At 39.2% G+C, this 20,016-nt stretch overlaps 1 protein-coding gene across 2 annotated transcripts in view; it reads left to right on the forward strand.

Annotated features, from left to right (window-relative positions):
• Window positions 1-698: 698 nt before the first annotated feature.
• Window positions 699-20,016, forward strand: part of SLC25A17 (solute carrier family 25 member 17) — a 45,445-nt gene continuing 26,127 nt past the window's right edge. The window contains exon 1 of one of the 2 annotated variants that reach the window (XM_058682137.1): window positions 699-897. In XM_058682137.1, coding sequence (XP_058538120.1) covers window positions 844-897 — 54 coding nt within the window. In that variant the 5' untranslated portion in view covers window positions 699-843. The remainder of the gene's footprint in view (window positions 898-20,016) is intronic. The other variant, XM_058682136.1, reaches the window with a different exon arrangement.

Consider the following 20,016-nt stretch of genomic DNA (forward strand, 5'->3'; position numbering starts at 1 on the left):
ATGACTTAGGTTAGAGATTGAAAGTGGCTTCTGTAGTTCTATGTAGTTTGGTTCTTCACTTGACAACATGTAGTTATTTCTTCAGTATTTTATGAAGTACGTCTACATAAATTAGCTTTTGTAATCCTTACTGCAGTGGAGTTGTATTAACTAATTCTGTCACTTAAAGGAGAAAACCAAAAGGGTGAAATGGCTTTACTAGTTGCTAACGAGTATGATCCCACCTGCATCTAATCACTTTATCTCCAGCTCCGTTTTGTTTTCCCAACACCCCAGGGTTTTTCAGAGTGCAGAACCTTGCCCAATCAGTATTTCCTTTTGGACAAAATGTGACTTTAAAAATACTGTCGGTAGAAAATACGAATTAACTCGCAGGTAAGCAGGAAGATTTGAGTCCCCATCTTGCCTGATTCCGGCCTGTCTTAACGGAGGGAAGGTGGCCATCTAGGCCTCCCTAAGTCCCCGTGTTGAAGAACAGCCAGTCAGGCCCCGGGAACGTGAGGGCACTTCCATCAGACCCAGGGCGTGGCTACCGGCTTTCTGCCTGTCCTGCTGCTCCGTATGATTGGGCCAGCGCTTCTCTGCCCCGCCCATGCAGGCCGCGAGGGCCAATCAGAGCCAAGGGGCGTCCCCAGGCCCGGCTTTCCCCTCTTCCTGACCAGTGGCTTCCGGCGGGGAGACAGCGTGCTCGCTAAGACCCGGAAGGGGTTGTTCCGGAGGAGGCGGGCCTGAGAAGGTGGAGCCTGTGGCGCTCACATCCCGGTCTCCGGAGCTTCTTTCCTCTCTCGGCTAGCTGCGGCGCCTGAGGGAGAAGTGTTGCTAGGTCTGCGGGAAGCCGCAGCAATGGCCTCAGTGCTGTCCTACGAAAGCCTTGTCCACGCTGTGGCCGGAGCCGTGGTGAGGCGGGGTCTTCACGCCCGGGCCACTGCGGGGTGTGGGGCTTCTCTGGGGCCAGTTCCAGGATGTGGCTGGGGGATGGGGATGAGAGGGAGAGGGTGGGTTGATATCTGCAGTCGTGACTGTGGGACGGAGAGCAATGAGGCATAGGCGAGAAGATGCTGGAACAGTTTGGGGTGAGGGCCAGCACACCCTCCGCCCCTGGCTGCCGTTTTGGTCTCTTCGAAAATATCTGGGATATAGACAGCGATTGTCCCACATACCCACAGGGAGCTTGGAAGAAAATAACTGCTGTTTTCTTTGCCTTCTGAAGTCTAAAGGCCAACCATTTCCCTTAAAGGCCACCGCACACACATAAACTTTGTTTCCTTGGACTGGAGGAAAACGTAGGTGTGAAGCTGTGTTGCTTAATCACATGCTTACCTGTAGTCTGTTTTCACACCCTTGCGGCAGAGAAGTAGGATATCTTTGGCCAATATAGGCAGATAATACATTTTTTTTTTTTTTAATCAAGATTAGGGTTGCTGTCCAGGTGTGTTTTACTATGAGTATGTGCGTGGTTCTTGGGTTTTTGGATGTCTCCGTTCTATTTGACACCACTCCCTTTTCCTTGAAACATTCCACTCCTGGCTTGGGTAACTTACTCAGCGGGTTGTCCTCTTTTCCCTCTGGCTTCCCTTTCTCAGATCCTTTTCTTGCTATCAACATGCACCTTTAGCAGTTGGAATCACTGTGACTTCAGAGGAGTATCAGCGTCCTCTCCTTTTAGCGTGCAAAACTTTGCTGAGAGCTCACTTTTCTGTGCACGCTAATCAGGATTGAACCCCAACTCCATCATTCGTTAGATAGGTGACTTGTAAACTTCACTTTCCCACTTTCCTAATCTATAAAGTAAGGGTATCGATACCTACCTCACAGACTTTTTTTTTTTTTTTTTTTTTAATGTATTTACTTTTGAGAGAGAAAGACAGAACATGAGCGGGGAAGGGCAGAGAGAGAGGGAGGGAGACATAGAATCCAGAGCAGGGTCCAGGCTCTGAGCTGTCAGCACAGAGCCCAGTGTGGGGTTTGAAGTCACCAACCGTAAGATCATGACCCAAACGGAAGTCAGACGCTCAACCGACTGAGCCATCCAGGCGCTCCAGACTTGTTTTTTTTAGTTAGTTGACACAATACTTCATGGAAGTGCCTGTTTCATTTAATTAAACCAGAAGAGCCTTTCAGCCAGTGCAAAGGTGCTGAAACGGAAGCTTGCTTGACATGCTCTAGGATGGTCAGGGAAGCCTTATGTGTCTGGGGTGGAGGGAACAAAGGGGCATAGGCTTCAGGGGACCAAATTGTGTGAGACTTTAACACTGACTGGGAAAGAGAGCTAACTAGTTATTGGAGGCTTTGAGCATCCGGCAACTTGATGATTTACATTTTAAACATGATCACCTTGGGTGCTCTGTTGAGAGTAGACTGTAAGGGAGTACAGGTGGGACACAGGGAAATTGTCAGGGGGCTGTGACATCATTCCAGGCACGAGATGATGGTGGCTTGGACCAGGACAGCAGCAGTGGAGGTGGTTAGCAGTGATCATTCACCTGGAATATATTTATAAGATAGAGCCACCAGCGTTTGGTGGTGGATTGGATATCGGGTATAAGAGAATGAGGGTTGGTTGGCTCCCAAGAGCTTTTGGCTTGAGCAACTGGAAGCATTTACATTTCCTGAGATGTGGTATAACTTACCTCTATTACAACCTCTTCACTATAACTGAACAGTTTCTGGGAGAAAGATTGGTTTTGGACTTTGGATTCTCTTTGAAATGCCTAAGAATAGTCATGAGACTAGATAAGTGCCAACTGAGAAAGTTGTGAGCATGCCAGCATTAAGAGATTGAGGAAGTAAGGTAGCACCAGCAAAGGAGACTAAGGAAGGGCCTGTCGGGTAGGAGGAAAACTAAGAGAATGTGGTGTTCTGAAAGTCACACGGAGAAAGGGGTATAGATCAGCTGGGTCAAATAAGATGAGGGGTAAGAATTAACCATTGGACTTATTAACTTCCTCATCGATAGGATAAATCCAGTGGTTAATTGACAAGACACATTTTGGTAGATAGTGGAGTGAATAGTTGGAGAGCATCTAAGGGAAAATGGGAAGATGTGGAAGTTTTGTCTCAGTGAACGCCATTGATTCGGCACTTCCAGCGAGTGCTTTCGATGTGTTATGTACTGTTCTAGGTGCTAGAAATCTGGAGGAGAACAAAGTTTTTTTCTTCATGAAGATTGCATTCCAGTGAGGGAGTCAGACAATGATTGAGTCAACAAAATAAATAAAATAATTTGATAGTGTTAAGTGCTATAAAAGAAAATAAGGGTTGGCAAATTTTCTCTGTAAGAAGGCAGATGGTAAATATTTTAGATTTTGTGTACAGTCTCTGGTACAGGTACTCAACACTGCCATGATAGTGTGAAAGCAGCCATTGACAATAATAAGTAGATGAATGAGTGGCGCTGAGTTCCAGTAAAATTCTGTTTATAGAACAAAGCAGTGATTGGATTTGGCCGGAGGGCCATAGTTCTCTGAGCCTTGCTATAGAGAGTGACTGTAGGTAGAGGTGATATATCTCCATATAACCTACAAAGACATTTCTGTTTTTTTGTCTCCTTGTTACCTACTTTTCTCTTGTTACAGTTCTTTTTTTTTAAATTTTTTTAAATGTTTTATTTATTTTTGAGACAGAGAGACAGAGCATGAACAGGGGAGGGTCAGAGAGAGAGGGAGACACAGAATCTGAAGCAGACTCCAGGCTCTGAGCTGTCAGCACAGAGCCCGACGTGGGGCTCGAACTCACAGACCGTGAGATCATGACCTGAGCTGAAGTCGGACGCTTAACCGACTGAGCCACCCAGACGCCCCTCTCTTGTTACAGTTCTGCTTGAAATTATGCACCCTGAGTTTGCTAGGGTTTTTCTTTCTCCCATTAATGTAAACTCCCATTGGATTATCTAATACTTTTTAAGAATAATTTTTTTCTCTTGCTTTCCCTCAGAGTAGTAATGTTCCTAGCACATATCTGGGAAGTTGGATTGTGTTTTGTTATTTTTTTGAACTGTCATGCTTAAGGGTGTTCTCAAACTTTTACGTTCTTTTTTTTTTTTCAAATCCTTGTGTTAAGATTAAACATGTAATGCAAGCGCTAGTTTCTTCTGGTTGCTACTAAAGGGAAGAAAATGTCACCGCAAAAATGTCACTACAGTTGATAAAAAAAAATGGCATTGCGTTTAGTGCTATAGTATTATGGTGGCTTGTGTTTAATTAAATGTCCTGAGCATAGTGTTCAACCAAAGCTTTGAGATGACCAAGGAAAGTCCGCTTAGCATAAAGGTAAGAACACAAGTGTTGATGTGCCTGACTTGAGCCAGGCCACCTGCGTTGGAATCCTGGCTCTGCCTCTCATAGCTGTGTGACTTGCCTAAAACTCCAGGCAAGGCTGCCTACAGTAGTTGTTTCTTACCCCCCAAAGGATTGTTGGATTGTTGCTTAAGATGTCGATTTACAACCTTTTTGAGTTGACATGTTTCATGTTTATTCACTTCCAAGTTCTACATTCTCTCATCAAGTATGACGTTCTGCATACACACACACACATTTTAAAAATTAAAATAAATTAATGATTTTGAGTGTTTTGTGGCACACTTTGGGGTAGTTGCAGATAATCTCGAGTATTTGAAAATTAGAATTGTTGGGGTGCCTGGGTGGCTCAGTTGGTTGAGCATCTGACTCTTGATCTCAGGTCTTGATCTTAGGGTCGTGGGTTTGAGCCTCATACTGGGAGTGGAGCTTACTTTCAAAAAAAAAAAAGACTTTTACTATTTCAGGAGGATGCTGTAGCTCTAATTGATGACTATTATATGATACAATTAGTGGCCTCATAAACATTTCTCAAAATAGTGAGTATAATTAGTTCATAATTTTATCTTTTTGCTTCTCATTAGATTAGTTTTGAAAAATAGATTTTATTTGTAGAAATGTGGATTTGTAATTAAGGGAAATTTTATTAACCTACTCTTCACCTACCAATTTGAAGAGTGAAATTGGTTAGAATTGCCTAAATGAGGTTTAGACGCTGAAACAGACTTTGTAATTGAAATGGCTAGTAATTAGGGCACTTTTTTTTTCCCTGTAGTTAATTTTAATTTTATTTTTTAATTGCATAATTTACGTTAAAAAAATTTTTTTTACATTTATTCGGGGTTTTTTTTTTTTTTTTTTTTTTTGAGAGATAGCAAACAGGGGAGGAGCAGGGAGAGACATACACACAGAATCTGAAACAGGTTCCAGGCTCTGAGCCACCAGCACAGAGCCCGATGTGGGGCTCGAACTCACCAACCGTGAGATCATGACCTGAACCTTAAACTGATTGAGCCACCCAGGCGCCCTGTGTAATTTACGTGTTAAAAGAATCACATTTCATTGAGTAAATGATGACTATTAAAAAATTTAGATCATACAGAAATATAAAAGAGCCCTCCTCCTTTCTCCTTCCACTTTACCTTTTATTGCTTTGTAACTCAGAGCCCAGGCACACCTATCTTTAGAACTGTGTAAGAAGGCTTATTCCAAACATTTTTCTCCAGTTTGTATCAGAAGATAAAATTAGGTCCAACTGCCCAACTCTGTGGCTCAACACTTAATATTATTTACACTGGACGTTTTACCGTATAGACTCAATTCCTACCTTTTAGAAGTAGAAACCAAGTAGAGGAACTTTTTGGTTTACTGTAAAAGACCTTCTAAATATAAAGGTCAGTGAAAGAGTCCCTGTCCTCAGGAAGCTCTTCTTAAGTGTATAGTAGAGGTAATACACGGCCCCTGGTGGTAGTACTAGGGGAGAAGTGGTGGGCTGCATTTGTGAAGGTGATGGGAAGCCCCCAAACTTGATGTATTCAGGCCCAGTCTTGAAGGAAGAGTGGGAGTTTCCTACGCAAAATGAAATAGGAGGGTGATAAGAGACTTTTAGAACAAAAAACGTGTTCAAAGGTCCTGTGTAAATCAGCGTGCGGGGAATTTCGAGTTCTGTTTCTTCAAGTTTTCCTCATTCTGTTTTCTCTGTGTTTATATACAAATAAGCATTTACAAATAGATTTTTTTGTTTGTTTATATAACTGGTATTACAGAGTTGCATATCCTGGGTTTTTTGGTATGTTTATTTCAGAATATAGAGCATATCCCCATATGTATGAGGGTTCTCTGGTTGCAAACTGGAGAAACAGACTTTGAGTATTTTAACAACAACAACAAAAAGTTTATTGGCAGGCTTTTTAGGAGCTCCCAGGATCAGTGGGCAGGCTGAAGACTTGAAGTAGGAGAGAACCATCATTTTCCGAAAAGATTTCTGAAGCAATCCATGGAGAGTGTTGGGCGCTACCACTGGAATCAGTAGATTTTGTCCCTCTACAGCATTCTCAAGATTTAAAGTCATGGGAGAACCCCAGTTAGTTGTGCTCAAGATCATGTGCCGAGTCCTTGACTGTAACAGGTGGGGAAAGGAAGGGTCCGGCAAAAGGAACCTTCAGGGGCTCTTCAGCAGGTGTAGTGGAGGGTGGGCATCTAGATTTACCATCCTACCAAGATTGTACACAGTGGGAAGAGGTAAAGAAAATCAGGCTGCCCTTAGAAAAAGGAAATGATGCTGTGTGGCCCAAAACATCAGATATCCACTATATCATGTCATTAAAAAAGACTTCAAACAGCATTGTTTTTTTTTTAATATAAAATATTTTATCATGTAAGTGTTCCATAATTTATTTATGGTCATTTACATCATGTCTAACTTTAACTGTAGTAAACATTTGTACAATGTAAATGGTTTTTGGGTTTTTTTTTGTTTTTGTTTTTATTGTTAAACTTACATCCAAGTTAGTTAGCATATAGTGCAAAAATGATTTCAGGAGTAGATTCCTTAATGCCCCTTACACATTTAGTCCATCCCCCCTCCCACAGTCCCTCCAGCAGCCCTTTGTTTGTTCTCTATATTTAAGTCTCTTATGTTTTGTCCCCTTCCCTGTTTTTATATTATTTTTGCTTCCCTTCCCTTATGTTCATCTGTTTTGTATTTTAAATTCCTCATATGGGTGAAGTCACATGATACTTGTCTCTCCCTAACTAATTTCGCTTAGCATAATACCCTCTAGTTCTGTCCACATAGTTGCAAATGGCAAGATTTCATTCTTTTTGATTGCTGAGTAATACTCCATTGTATATACCACATCTTCTTATCCATTCATCTGTCAATAGACATTTGGGCTCTTTCCATACTTTGGCTATGTACAGTGTAAATGTTAATGTGACCTCCCACAACCCTGTTATGAAGAATCTGTAGGATTGCTTAGTTAAGCGACTTCCCTGATGTCACTCATTAATTTATAGATGAGAAACAAAATGCTGTGTTCTGCATTCAGTTTAGTTAACTCATATTCTAACTTGTAAAATGTTAGTGGCCTCACAGGGTTTTGTGAATGTTAATAAAATAACATAAGTAAGATAGCTTTTATACTATCTGATACATAATAGGGGCCCAATAAATGGAAACTATTAATCATTTTGTGCATAACTCTGTCTTTTAAATTTATTTATTTTGAGAGAGAGTGCATGCATACGCTCACACAAGTGGGTGAGGGGCAGAGAGAATCCCAAGCAGGCTCCACACTGTCAGCACAGAGCCTGATGCAGGGCTTCATCCCACGAGCCATGAGATCATGACATGAGCTGAAATCCAGAGTCAGACACTTAACTGACTGAGCCACCCAGGCTCCCCCACAACTATGTTTTCTAATTTTCTGTGCATCCTAACTTGTTTGAGTTAGTTAATTTCATGTTATATTTAATAATAATATTTAGTATTCAGAATTCCCTTTTTTTTTTTTAAGATTTTTTTTTTTAAGTAATCTCTACACCCAACGTGGGACTTGAACTTGCATCTCTAAGATCAAGAGTCACATGCTCCACCAACTGAGCCAGCCAGGTGCCCCTAGAATTCCCTGACTTCTTAAACCCCTCTCACATCTATTAACCCCTAGACAGGCATTGTAACAAGTGGTTAAAAGTGTGTGAAACCAGACTGCCTGAGTTCAGACTCCAGCTCTGTCACTTACCATCTGTGTGACTTTGGGCATGTCTCTCAATCTCTGCCTCAATTTCTCATCTATAGGAAGGGGAAAATAATAATACCCACCTAGTAGGATTGTTTCCGAGGCTTTTTGACAAGTATCTTTATTCTCTTACAGAGACAGGAAAATGGAAACAGGGATGTTAAATGATCTGGCCAGGGTTCCCAAAGAATTGGTCATAGGCAGAAGGCCAGAATCCAGACCTTTTCTCTCTGCTTTGCCTAGCTGCCTTCTCTTCTTGTCTCATTCCTTTGTGTATTTCAAAACCAGGTTAGATTATCAGAAAACAAGTGACATTAAATATTAAGTATACACATGTATAACCAAACTGGAGGCAATTGGACACTAATTGTTTATTGGGAGTACTTTTTTTAATGTTTTATTTTATTTTTGAGAGAGGGAGCGTGAGCGCGGGAGGGAGATGGCCAGAGAGAGGGGAGGACAGAGGATCCAAAGCAGGCTCTGTGCTGACAGAGAGCTGGCTTGAACCCACAAACTGTGAGATCATGACCTGAGCCAAAGTCGGATGCTTAACAAACTGAGCCACTCAGGCGCCCCTTGTTGGGAGTACTTTAAACCACAGTTCTAACAATTCATATGTTCAGTTCTCTTTGAAAGGGTTTACTTTTCCACAGGTGATTCATTCACACCCAGATTTTAAATCTAGTGGCTCAGATTCCCATAGACTTAACTTAGGTTAGTATGTATCTGAGGGTATTATGTTACTTGGTTTAAAAACCTCAAAAGGAGGTAATTGGAGAAAGTCATTATCGTATTATCTTTACTTCCTAGCTTGCTGTTTTATTTCATTTAGGCTTCTGCTAAATCATGATCGAATTTTTTTTTTTTTTTTAATTTTTTAATTTTTTAAAAATTTTTTTTTCAACATTTTTTATTTATTTTTGGGACAGAGAGAGACAGAGCATGAACAGGGGAGGGTCAGAGAGAGGGAGACACAGAATCCGAAACAGGCTCCAGGCTCTGAGCGGTCAGCACAGAGCCCGACGCGGGGCTCGAACTCACGGACCGTGAGATCGTGACCTGAGCCGAAGTCGGACGCTTAACCGACCGAGCCACCCAGGCGCCCCATAACTTAATTTTTTAACATAAATGTGGTATAGATGCTGAAAAGTTTTGGAGTAAAAATTATCAATGTCATCTTGGGTCATTTATGTTTTCTTCTGAACCTGAGTTTTCTGAGCTTACTGGGGTTCCCAGAGAAGTAAATGTGGTAACACTTGTGGAGCACCTAGTGCAGTGTCTGGAGAAGTGTAGTAAGGCCATAATTTATTTATTTTTCAGATATATTCTTGTAAATATAAATATAGTATTTGTACCCAGTTTCAGAAATTAAATACAAGTGAAATTTGTTCTCTCTTCATATGATCAACTCTGTCCTTTCACTTGTAGCAGGTAATCTCGCCTTTTATTCTCTAGATAAAATAGAGGCTTCTTGGGATGAGGTTTCTCACTTTCCATTTTGTCTTATTAAACAATCAATTGCAGTTGTACCCATATGTCCTATATTCTGCTGGCCTCAGAAAAAACAGATGTATCCAGTCTCTGCTACCTTTGATCTTGACCCTTCCCCCTTACTCCATCCCCAATTATGTGTTAGGACTTTACTCCATTAATTTTCACTTCTTTCCTATAGCTTTAACCTCTCTCCAGTGTTTGCTTCCCTTCAGCCCTCAAACATGGTTAGCCCTGTCCTGTCATACCACTCTGGTCTGGAGACTGCCTTTTTCTTTTTTTTCTTTTCTTTAAAAAAAATTTTTTTTTTAGTTTATTTTTTGAGAGAGAGAGCAAGCGAGCAAGGGAGGTGCAGAAAGAGAGGGAGAGAGAGAGAATCCCAAGCAGGCTCCATGTGGTCAGCACAGAGCCCATGCAGGGCTCAGTCTTAGGAACTGTGAGATCACGACCTGAGCTGAAATCAAGAACTGGACGCTTAACTGACTGAGCCACCCAGGCACCCCCTTCTTTTTTTTTTTTTTTCTTAAGTTTATTTATTTTGAGAGAGAATGTGCACACAAGTGTGTGAGCAGGAGAGGGAGAGAAAGAGGGAGAGAGAGAGACTCCCAAGCAGGCTCCGCACTTCAGTGTGGAGATTTAATGAACCATGAGGTCATGACCTGAGCTAAAGTCAAGAGTAGGATGTTTAACCGACTGAGCCACCCAGGCTCCCAGAGACTGCCTTTTTCTTAGCTGCTGCTGGTTCTCCTAAGTTTACGTAACGGATATTCTGTACTTACTACCTCTTCTACTCATCCAGGCTAACCACTGGAACTACTCTTCCAGAGGCCATCACTGACTTCCTAACGGTGACTTTTTTCATTCTTACTTGATTGGACTTTTTAGTTATTATTTTATACTGTATACTCTCCTACCTTCTTGAGGTGTCTTCTGAAAGAGTAGTTATTCTTTCTTTGTTAATAAATAAAATTACAGTTGTTATTTTGGAAGGAACTTAAGTAACCATTACTAATTTTAGGGTCCTGATAATACTGAGTTCTAGTGCTAAAAGGTGCTATAAAAAGGATATAGGAACCAACATTTGTTGAGTGCCCATTGTGTACCTGGTATGATGCTAGGTGCTTTTTATTAATTATTTCTCACTTCTCACAGCAATCCTTGATAATTATGTATTGGCCCTAAAATTACAGATGAAGAAATTGAGGCAATTGAGATTTGAAGTTATTTATAGTATGTACTATAACTGGGACCTGAACATTGGTTTGTTTTATCCCAAAGCTCATGCTTTTTTCCAAAAGACACTTAGGTGCATTCATTATCTGTTAGGCCTTTTGTTTAACTTGTATGTTAAACTTGTATGTTAAAGTTTTGTTTAACTCTGTGTATGGATATGAGAATTTGCTTGATTGCTTTATCAAGGGAAAGACATACTAACTCTGATAGGTAAATAACATTTTTGAGTATGAAAGCCACAGTGAGTAGCTTTCAATCTTTGGGATTTCATTAGCTTGAGATCTACCACTGAAAATGTATTTTAGTTGTTTCTCTTTCTAAAATAGCCCTTTTATCAAATAATGCCATGTACTCCCTCAGGGGATGCTGTACACTGATTTCAGTAGTGTTGTGACTCAACCACCACTTCTAGACTCCTCTCTGGAAATTGACTTTGGAACTGGCATTGCATTTTTTGACTATTTTTCATCCTTCAGGGGTGAATTAACATTTTGGAAATGGTTGAATTTGGTGACTTGGTTGGTAAGCTAACCTAAACGTTATTGTCCTTTAAAGGCATGATGCTCTACTTCTATATGTGTGTGTGTCCCTGTTATTCCCATAAGATTGCACATGCTTAGGGGACCACATCTTGACCAAGTTTACCCTATCGTCTCATTCTGACTCTTGTTTGTGGTGGTAGGTGTTTCAGCTCAACGGCATGTGTGTTTATGTTGGCCAAATAAAAAAATAGACTTTGAATGTTTATTGACCTTTTACAGGTCAATAAATGAATAAACCACTATATTTTGGATATGTAACCTGAAATGTAGATGCTGATACATTATTAAGGAATCCAGGTGCTGACTATGGGACTGTTCACAACAGAGAGAAACCAAAATGCCCTAAGCTGAAACTGGTGTATGTGACTTGGTTTGCCATTTTTATCTCTAGCTATGATCTGTGTCCTTAAGCTGTAGTATGCTATTACCAACTGCCTAAAGACTTTTTTTTTTTTTTTTTTTTTGCTATTTAGTCATTAATTAATTGTTAAGTTCCTGCCCTTGAGGTGCCCATAGTCTAATAAGGAAGACAAACTCATTAACAACTAAATACAGTACAGTGATTGCTGTGTAATAGAATTTTGTATACAGGATGCACAATAGCATTAGAAGCATCAGGTGAGAGAGTAGTTAATTCATTGTCATCTGAAACTCACTATGTCCAAGATTGAACTAGTAATTTCTTAAAACTATATCCCTCAAATAACTTTCCTAATTCTGTCAATGGTATCTTCATTTCTTATGACTTTCCCTTCTCTCTTACAATCCATATCCAATAAATCAGAAAATACTATTCTTTTAGATCTTCTGGCAGATATCCCTTCTCCATTTTTTTAAGTTTGTTTATTTTGAGAGAGAGAGCGCGCGCACAAGTGGGAGAGGGGAAGAGAGAGAGAGAGAGAGAGAGACAGAGAGAGAGAGAATCCAAGCAGGCTCTGCACTGTAAGCACAGAGCCTGACGCAGGGCTTGAACTCAACAAACCATGATATCATGACCTGAGCCGGAGTCTGATACTTAACTGACTGAGCCACTCAGGTGCCCCTCCTCCATCTTTTTACTGGTTGTATTTGTGGTCTGGTCTTTCAGGTTGAGAGCTCTTGTTGTTGGTTACTTGGATGGCCCCCTAAAAGGCCTTTGGCATGTATTTTAATGAGATACCTGTGTAGTAAAGGTCTAAATTTAGATTTGTGGCTTTTTTCCTTCTTGATTTTGTCATTTTCCTGATTTTTATATACAGGGTAAAATGGTACTATTTAATGCCTGTTTGATTTTCTTTTGTTTAGTATTACTGTACTAAATTTTATAAATTTTTTGGAGGTGGGTATTAAGTAGAAATAAGTTTCTTAGTTCACTTGTTGAATGTCCAGGGAACATGTAAGAGTGGTGTTATGCTATGAGTGATGTTATGTAGTAATAGATTTGAAATGTGAATATGTTACCAACCTGCCCTTACACAATTTTATCATGAAATAAGAACAAAATTGAATAAACAGCAAAGGAATAAACACATTCACAAAGATTTAAAAATATTTATTTGCCAAGACTAGCAATAGTCCATTGTAAAATACTTAAAATGAGATTTTGATTTCTAACTAAGGAGCTAATCAAAGCATCTCCTGAAAACTTCCCTTTATAATTTAAAAAAAAAAAAAAACCTGTAAAATATTTCTTAAAAAAAATTTTTTTTTTTTTTACATTTATTTATTTTTGAGAGATGGAGCATGAGCAGGGGAGGGGCAGAGAGAGAAGGAGACACAGAATCCAAAGCAGGCTCCAGGCTCTGAGCTGTCAGCACAGAGCCCATTGTGGGGCTCGAACTCACAAACCATGAGTTCATGACCTGAGCTGAAATCAGACACTCAACCAACTGAGCCACCCAGGTGCCTCTGTATAAAATATGTCTTAAGACAACATGAAAGCATTAGTAAGGTGACAAGATAAGGAATTCTCAGACTAGAGAGTGAGTGAAGGCAGGACCTAGAGGGAAAGAGAACATTTGCCTTGTAAGAAGTGATTAAGCAGGTAAACATGAGCTTTAGATTTGTAGCTTTCAGAGATACAGAGAAGAGAAGGAACCCAATCTGCCTGTAGACAGGAAGTCCAGTAGCAGATCACCCAGTAAACCTGGAATCCCAATGGAATCTGCTGTAGACATGAATGGAAAATAATCTTACTCCTCCCCAGGAATATCAGCTGTCTCCAGTCTTGGCACTGTTTTGAGTAGGGAAATCACCACTGAAATTTCCCTCTTAGGTTGCAGCCTGAATTCTCACTACTTGGATGATTTGAAAACCTGAAGCTAGTAATTGAACTTAAAGTGATTCAGGTGTGTGGGACCCCAAAGTGCCTTGCAGAAATCCTTTCCAGAAGCACATTATGATGTTTAAAAGAATGCCCCAAAATAAAATTGTCAGGGAAATGAGCAGTTCAAACTAAACTCACAGAGAAACAAGGCATTGTGAACAAAAACATAGCAAACAGCAACAACAATCGGAAAATGGAATTTTCAGTCACAATCTTAAGCTATTTAGTATGTATAAGAGAAAGAAAGACTACCAAATATGTGTGAGGGTACAAGAGACTAAGATTGGCTAAGCATACTTGAAAGTTAACCAAATAGAATATCTAGAAATGAAAAGTAAAATAACTGAAACTTGAGAGTGGAAGCATGATAGTCATGGGAACGCTGAATACTTATTTAAGCAAAATCACAGTTCTTAGAAGGATGGGACATGAAGAGGGTAGTAGAACAGAGCTAAATTGTCACTGTCTATAATATGAGATAAATAATGTCTGAAATTGATGAATCAAAAGATATTGGGATACTTTTTAATTATGTGGAGATATTTAAATTTCAAAAGAAATACCTAAAAGATGCTAAAATAATTGCCTGTGGGGAGGAAGATTGGGTAAAATGGAGAAGAGTGTGGAGGAACTACTGTATTTTGCCATTTGCATTACATGATTTTTTAAAACTATGTGCATGCTTTTGTTTTGATCAAATAAAAATTTAAAGGTAAGATAATTAGTGCATAGCTGTAAATTGATAATTGAAGTTGAGTAATAGGCTTATCAATAAATAAAAACAGGCTTATCAATATATTAGACACAACTGAAGATAGAATTAGCGATAGCTGACCCCTGATTCTCATTTGCAGCGATTGTAATCAGAACACTGTGGAGTGTTTTCTTCACTTTGCTGAGAGAAGATGATATCGCCCTAGAATGCTATATCCAGTGAAAATCTTTAAAACGTATGTGAAATGGGGGCGCCTGGGTGGTTCAGTCGGTTGAACGTCCAGCTTCAGCTCAGGTCATGATCTCGCAGTTGACAAGCTTGAGCCCCGCATTGGGCTCTGTGCTGACAGCTCAGAGCCTAGAGCCTGCTTAGGATTCTGTGTCTTCCTCTCTCTCTGCCCCTCCCTCGCTCATGCTCTGTCTCTCTGTCTCGAAATAAATAAACATTAAAAAGCATGAATAAATAAAACATACGTGAAATAGAGACATTTTGAGACCATCAAAAACACTTTGCCACTAGCAAGATCTTCACGAGAAGAAATTCTAAAGGATGTTATTCATGCACAAGGCAGGTGATGCTGGATGAAAAGTATGAGATGGAAGAAGGGATGAAGAGTAGAAAAAGTGGTAAAATATTGCATGTGTCTAAATCTGAACAACTTTAAATGATAAAACAGATCAACTCATTGTTTGGTGGATGTTAAAAAAGAAACAAAAGAAGTTAGAATTAAAGTAGATAACAATAGCAGGAAGGTGGGTGGGAGTAAATGGAATTAAATGTCTATTGTTTGGGAGGAGGATAATCATATTAAATGTTTTTAGCATTGATAAGTTAGGAATTTTTTGTGTTGTAATAACTGGATAGCTTGTAAAATTTTATACACACACATACCTCTCCAGAGGGAAGAAATTAAGTAAGAAGAAAAAACCCCAAAAAACCTCTAGTCAAATAAGAAAGCAGGAAAGGGCAGGAAAAGCAACAGAGAACACAAAATAAGATGGCAGCTTTATTATTTTTTAATGGTTTTTTTTTTTTAATGTTTGAGAGAGAGAGAGACAGAACACGAGTGGGAAAGGGGCAGAGAGAGAGGGAGACACAGAATCTGAAGTAGGCTCCAGGCTCTGAGCTGTCAGCACAGAGCCCTCACGAACTGTGAGATCATGACCTGAGCTGAAGTTGGACACTTAACTGACTGAGCCACCCAGGCGCCCCAACAGCTTTATTTGTTTTTAAGTTAGTTAGTTAGTTAGTTAGTTAGTTAGTTAATTTATTTATTTTGTAAGAGAGTGCGGAGGGGCAGAGAGAGAAAGGGGGAGAGAGAGAATCCCAAGCAGGCTCCTCTATGTCAGCACAGAGCCCATTGCAGGGCTCTATCTCAATGAACCGTGGGATCATTATCTGAGCTGAACCCAAGAGTCAGATGCTTAACCCACTGAGCCACCCAGGTACCCCTAAGATGCCAGCTTTAAATCCAAATAAATGTCAATTAACTCAATGCTTTGGTTAAAAGAGAATGTACTAGATTGGTTTTTAAAAGAGAAAAATGCAATTTATAAAAGATACATTTAGAAAAAAAAGATGCAGAAAGTTTGAAAGCAAAAATATAAGAAAAGACCTATCAGACAAATACTAACCAAATGAGAGCTATTAACATCGGACAAAATAGACTTTATAGCAGTGGCTGTATCATTGAGAAAACTCAGTATGTCAGCAAAATAAAGCAGTTTTAAGTTTGTGTTCATCTAATAACAGTCTCAAAATGTTTAAAGCAAAAATTTAGGAATATACCAATCCATCATCAAAATGGAAGATATTAATATATCTCTCAGTAATTGATAAAACAAGTGAGGAGGGCTATAAAAATATAAAGGATTGAATAATGTATTTAACAAACTTGACCTAATAGACATATTCAGAACATTGTACCCAACAACTACAGAATACACATTCTGTTTAAGCCAAACATGAAAGAGTTATCAAAATTGACCATTTACTTGGTTGTAAAACAAAACTTAGGGTTGAAATAGTACAGAATGAGTTCTTAAACCACAGTGCAATAAGTAGCAACCAACAACAAAAAGGTAACTTAAAACAAAAAGCATGTATGTTTGGAAGTTAAACACATTTCTGAAAGATCTATGGGTTAGAGAAGAAATCATAATGGAAATAAAATATTTAGAACTGAGTGATAGTGCAGATAGTGCATATTGAAACTTGGTACACTGAAGAATATAAACTATCATTGAAAAACATTAAAGACTTGAATAAGTGGGAAGACATCCCATGTTCATCGATTGGAAGACAATATAAAGATGGCAATAGTCCCCCGAAGAATCTACAATTCAGTACAATCCCTATCAAAATTCCAATTTGCTTTTTGTAGAAATTGATAAGCTGGTCCTAAAATTCATATGAAAATGCAAAGAATCCAGAAGAGTCAAAATAATCTTGAAAAAGAACAAAGTTGAAGGATTCATATTTGCCAATTTCAAAACCTAATACAGAGCTGCAGTAAACAATAAATAGTGCGGTACTGGCATAAGGGTAGATAGACCAATGGAATAGAATTGGGAGTCTCAGAAAGAAACCCTCAATTTTTGTTCATTTGAGTTTTGGCAAGAATGTCAAGATAAATCAATGAGTAGTCTAATAAATGTTGCAGGCACAACTGGATATCCACACACAGAAGAATGAAGTTGGACCCCTACTTTACACCATACAAAAAAATTAAGTCAAAATAAACCACAGACCTAATGTAATGGTTTCTTGGATATGACACCAAAAGCACAAATATATATGTATATATTTGTGTGTGTGTATATATATATATATATATATATATATATATATACATATATATATATATATATGTATGTGTGTATGTATATATATATATATGTGTGTGTGTGTGTATTGGACTTCATTCAAATTAAAACCTTTTTGTTCTTCAAAGACCCCATCACAAGGGGCGTCGATTGAGCGTCCAACTTCGGCTCAGGTCATGATCTTGCGTTTGTGGGTTTGAGCCCCCCATCGGGCTCTGTGCTAACAGCTCAGAGCCTGGAGCCTGTTTTGGATTCTGTTCCCTCCCCTGCTTACGTTCTGTCTCTCAGAAAACAAAATAAAGTGTTAAAAAAAAAAATGAAAAAAAGAAAAGACCCCATCAAGAAAGTAAAGACAACAGAATAGGAGAACATATTTATAAGTCCTATATCTGTTAAGGGTCTAGTATCCAGAATATATAAAGACTGCTTACAACTCAGTAATAGGCAAATACTCCAGTTAAAATATATACAAAGGATTTGAATAGCCATTTCTCCAATAAAGATATACAAGTGACCACTATACGTGAAAAGATGCTTGGCAGTATTAATTATCAGGGGAATGCAAATCAAAACCACAATGAGATACCATTTCACACCCACCAGGATGGCCATAATCAAAAGGACAGATAATAACAAGTATTGCAAATTTATGGGGAAGTTGGAGACCTCATATTTTACTGGTGAGAATTTAAAATTGTGCAGCACTGTGGAAAATAATTTGGTAGTTCCTCAAAATATTAAACAGTTACCAGATGACCCAGCAGTTCTACTTCTAGAGAATTGAAAACCTATATTCAAAAAATTTGTACCCAAATGTTTATTGCAACATTATTCATAAAGCAGAAAAGTGGAAGCAACTCAAATGCATCAACTTGATGAATGGGTAAACAAAATGTGATGTGTCCATACAACAGAATATTATTCAGCCATAACAAAATGCAGTTCTGATTCTACAACATGGATGAGCCTTGAAAGAAGCTAGTCACAAAAGATCATGTATTATTTGATTCCATTTATATGAACTATCCAGAATAGGCAAATAGAGACAGAAAATAGATTAGTGGTTGCCAGGGTGTGGGAGAAGGAGAGAATGGAAAGTATTTGCTAATGGGTACAGGTTTCCTTTTGGGATAATTAAAATGGAGTTAGTGGTGATGATTGCACTTCTGTGAATATATTAAAAACCACTGAGTCATAAAGAAAAAAACCTATCAGACACAGCTAAAACACTTGGAAATGAATAGCCTTTAAATCAAGTTTGGAAAAGAAGAAAGACTTAATCAACTAGGCATCCGTCTCAAGAAGTTAGATAAAAATATCAAATTTAGGGGTGCCTGGATGGCTCAGTTGAGCATCTGACCTTCGGCTCAGATCATGATCTCACAGGTGGTGAGTTCGAGCCCCACATTGGGCTCTCTGCTGTCAGTGCAGAGCCTTCTTCAGATCCTCTGTCCCCCTCTCTGCTCCTCCCCTGCTTGCATTCTCTCTCTCTCTCAAAAATAAGTAAACATTTAAAAATTTTTAATTATATCAAAATTAGACCAAAGAATGCAAAAGAGGGGTGCCTGGGTGGCTCAGTTGGTTAAGCCTCTGCCTCCTGATTTAGGCTCAGGTCACGATCTCACAATTTGTAAGGTGGAGCCTTATGTCAGGCTCTGCACTGACAGCATGGAACCTGCTTGGGATTCTTTTTCTCCCTATGTCTCTCTCTGCCCCTCTCCTACTCTGTCTCTCTCTTAAATAAACATTAAAAAAAATAATCCTTTAATAAATGATTAGGTCTAAGGTGATAATTGTAGGCTATACATATTCTTCTTAGAGTTACTTGCCTTTTATTTTATTTTTTTTTAACTTTTTTTTTTTTAACGTTTTATTTATTTTTGAGACAGAGAGAGACAGAGCATGAACGGGGGAGGGGCAGAGAGAGAGGGAGACACAGAATCGGAAGCAGGCTCCAGGCTCTGAGCCATCAGCCCAGAGCCTGACGCGGGGCTCGAACTCACGGACCGCGAGATCGTGACCTGAGCTGAAGTCGGACGCTCAACCGACTGAGCCACCCAGGCGCCCTGCCTTTTATTTTTTTTAATGTTTACTTTTTATTGAGAGAGAGAGGGGGAGAGAGAGAATTCTAAGCAGGCCCAGCGCTGTCAGCACAGAACCTGATCCCACGAACTGTGAGATCACGACCTGAGTTGAAACCAAGAGTCAGGCACCCCCTAGAGTTACTTGCCTTTTAGAGAATTTCCTGGAGAGGACAGTGGCCAGCCCAAAGGTAGTTGATGTTTTCAGTTGATGTCACAATGGCATAATGCAGTTGAAAGGGATATTAGAAGTGATGCGTTAAATAATTGTTCATAATGTACAGTTATATTCAGTGGCATGTTTGTAACAGCAGTTCTCAAACTTTTTGGTCTCAAACTTTTAAAAAAAAAATTTTTTTTTTAATGTTTATTTATTTTTGAGACAGAGACAGAGCATGAACAGGTCAGAGAGAGAGAGAGACACAGAATCTGAAACAGGCTCCGGGCTCTGAGCTGTCAGCACAGAGCCCGATGCGGGGCTCGAACCCACAGACCGCGAGATCATGACCTGGGCTGAAGTCGGACGCTCAGCCGACTGAGCCACCCAGGCACCCCGGTCTCAAACTTTTTATACTCTTAAAAATTATTGCAGACACTGAAGAGCTTTTGTTTATGTGGTTGTAACTATCAATATTTATCAGAAATTAAAATTGAAAAATCATTAGGTATTTCTTTATTAACAATATTAAACCTGTTACATGTTAACATATATAACATTAAAAAAATCATTTTCCCCAAAATAGTAAAAATAGCAACATTATTATTATATATTTTTGCAAACCTTTCTAA

The sequence above is a fragment of the Neofelis nebulosa genome, chromosome 8, assembly GCF_028018385.1.
Source record: "Neofelis nebulosa isolate mNeoNeb1 chromosome 8, mNeoNeb1.pri, whole genome shotgun sequence".
NCBI lineage: Eukaryota > Metazoa > Chordata > Mammalia > Carnivora > Felidae > Neofelis > Neofelis nebulosa.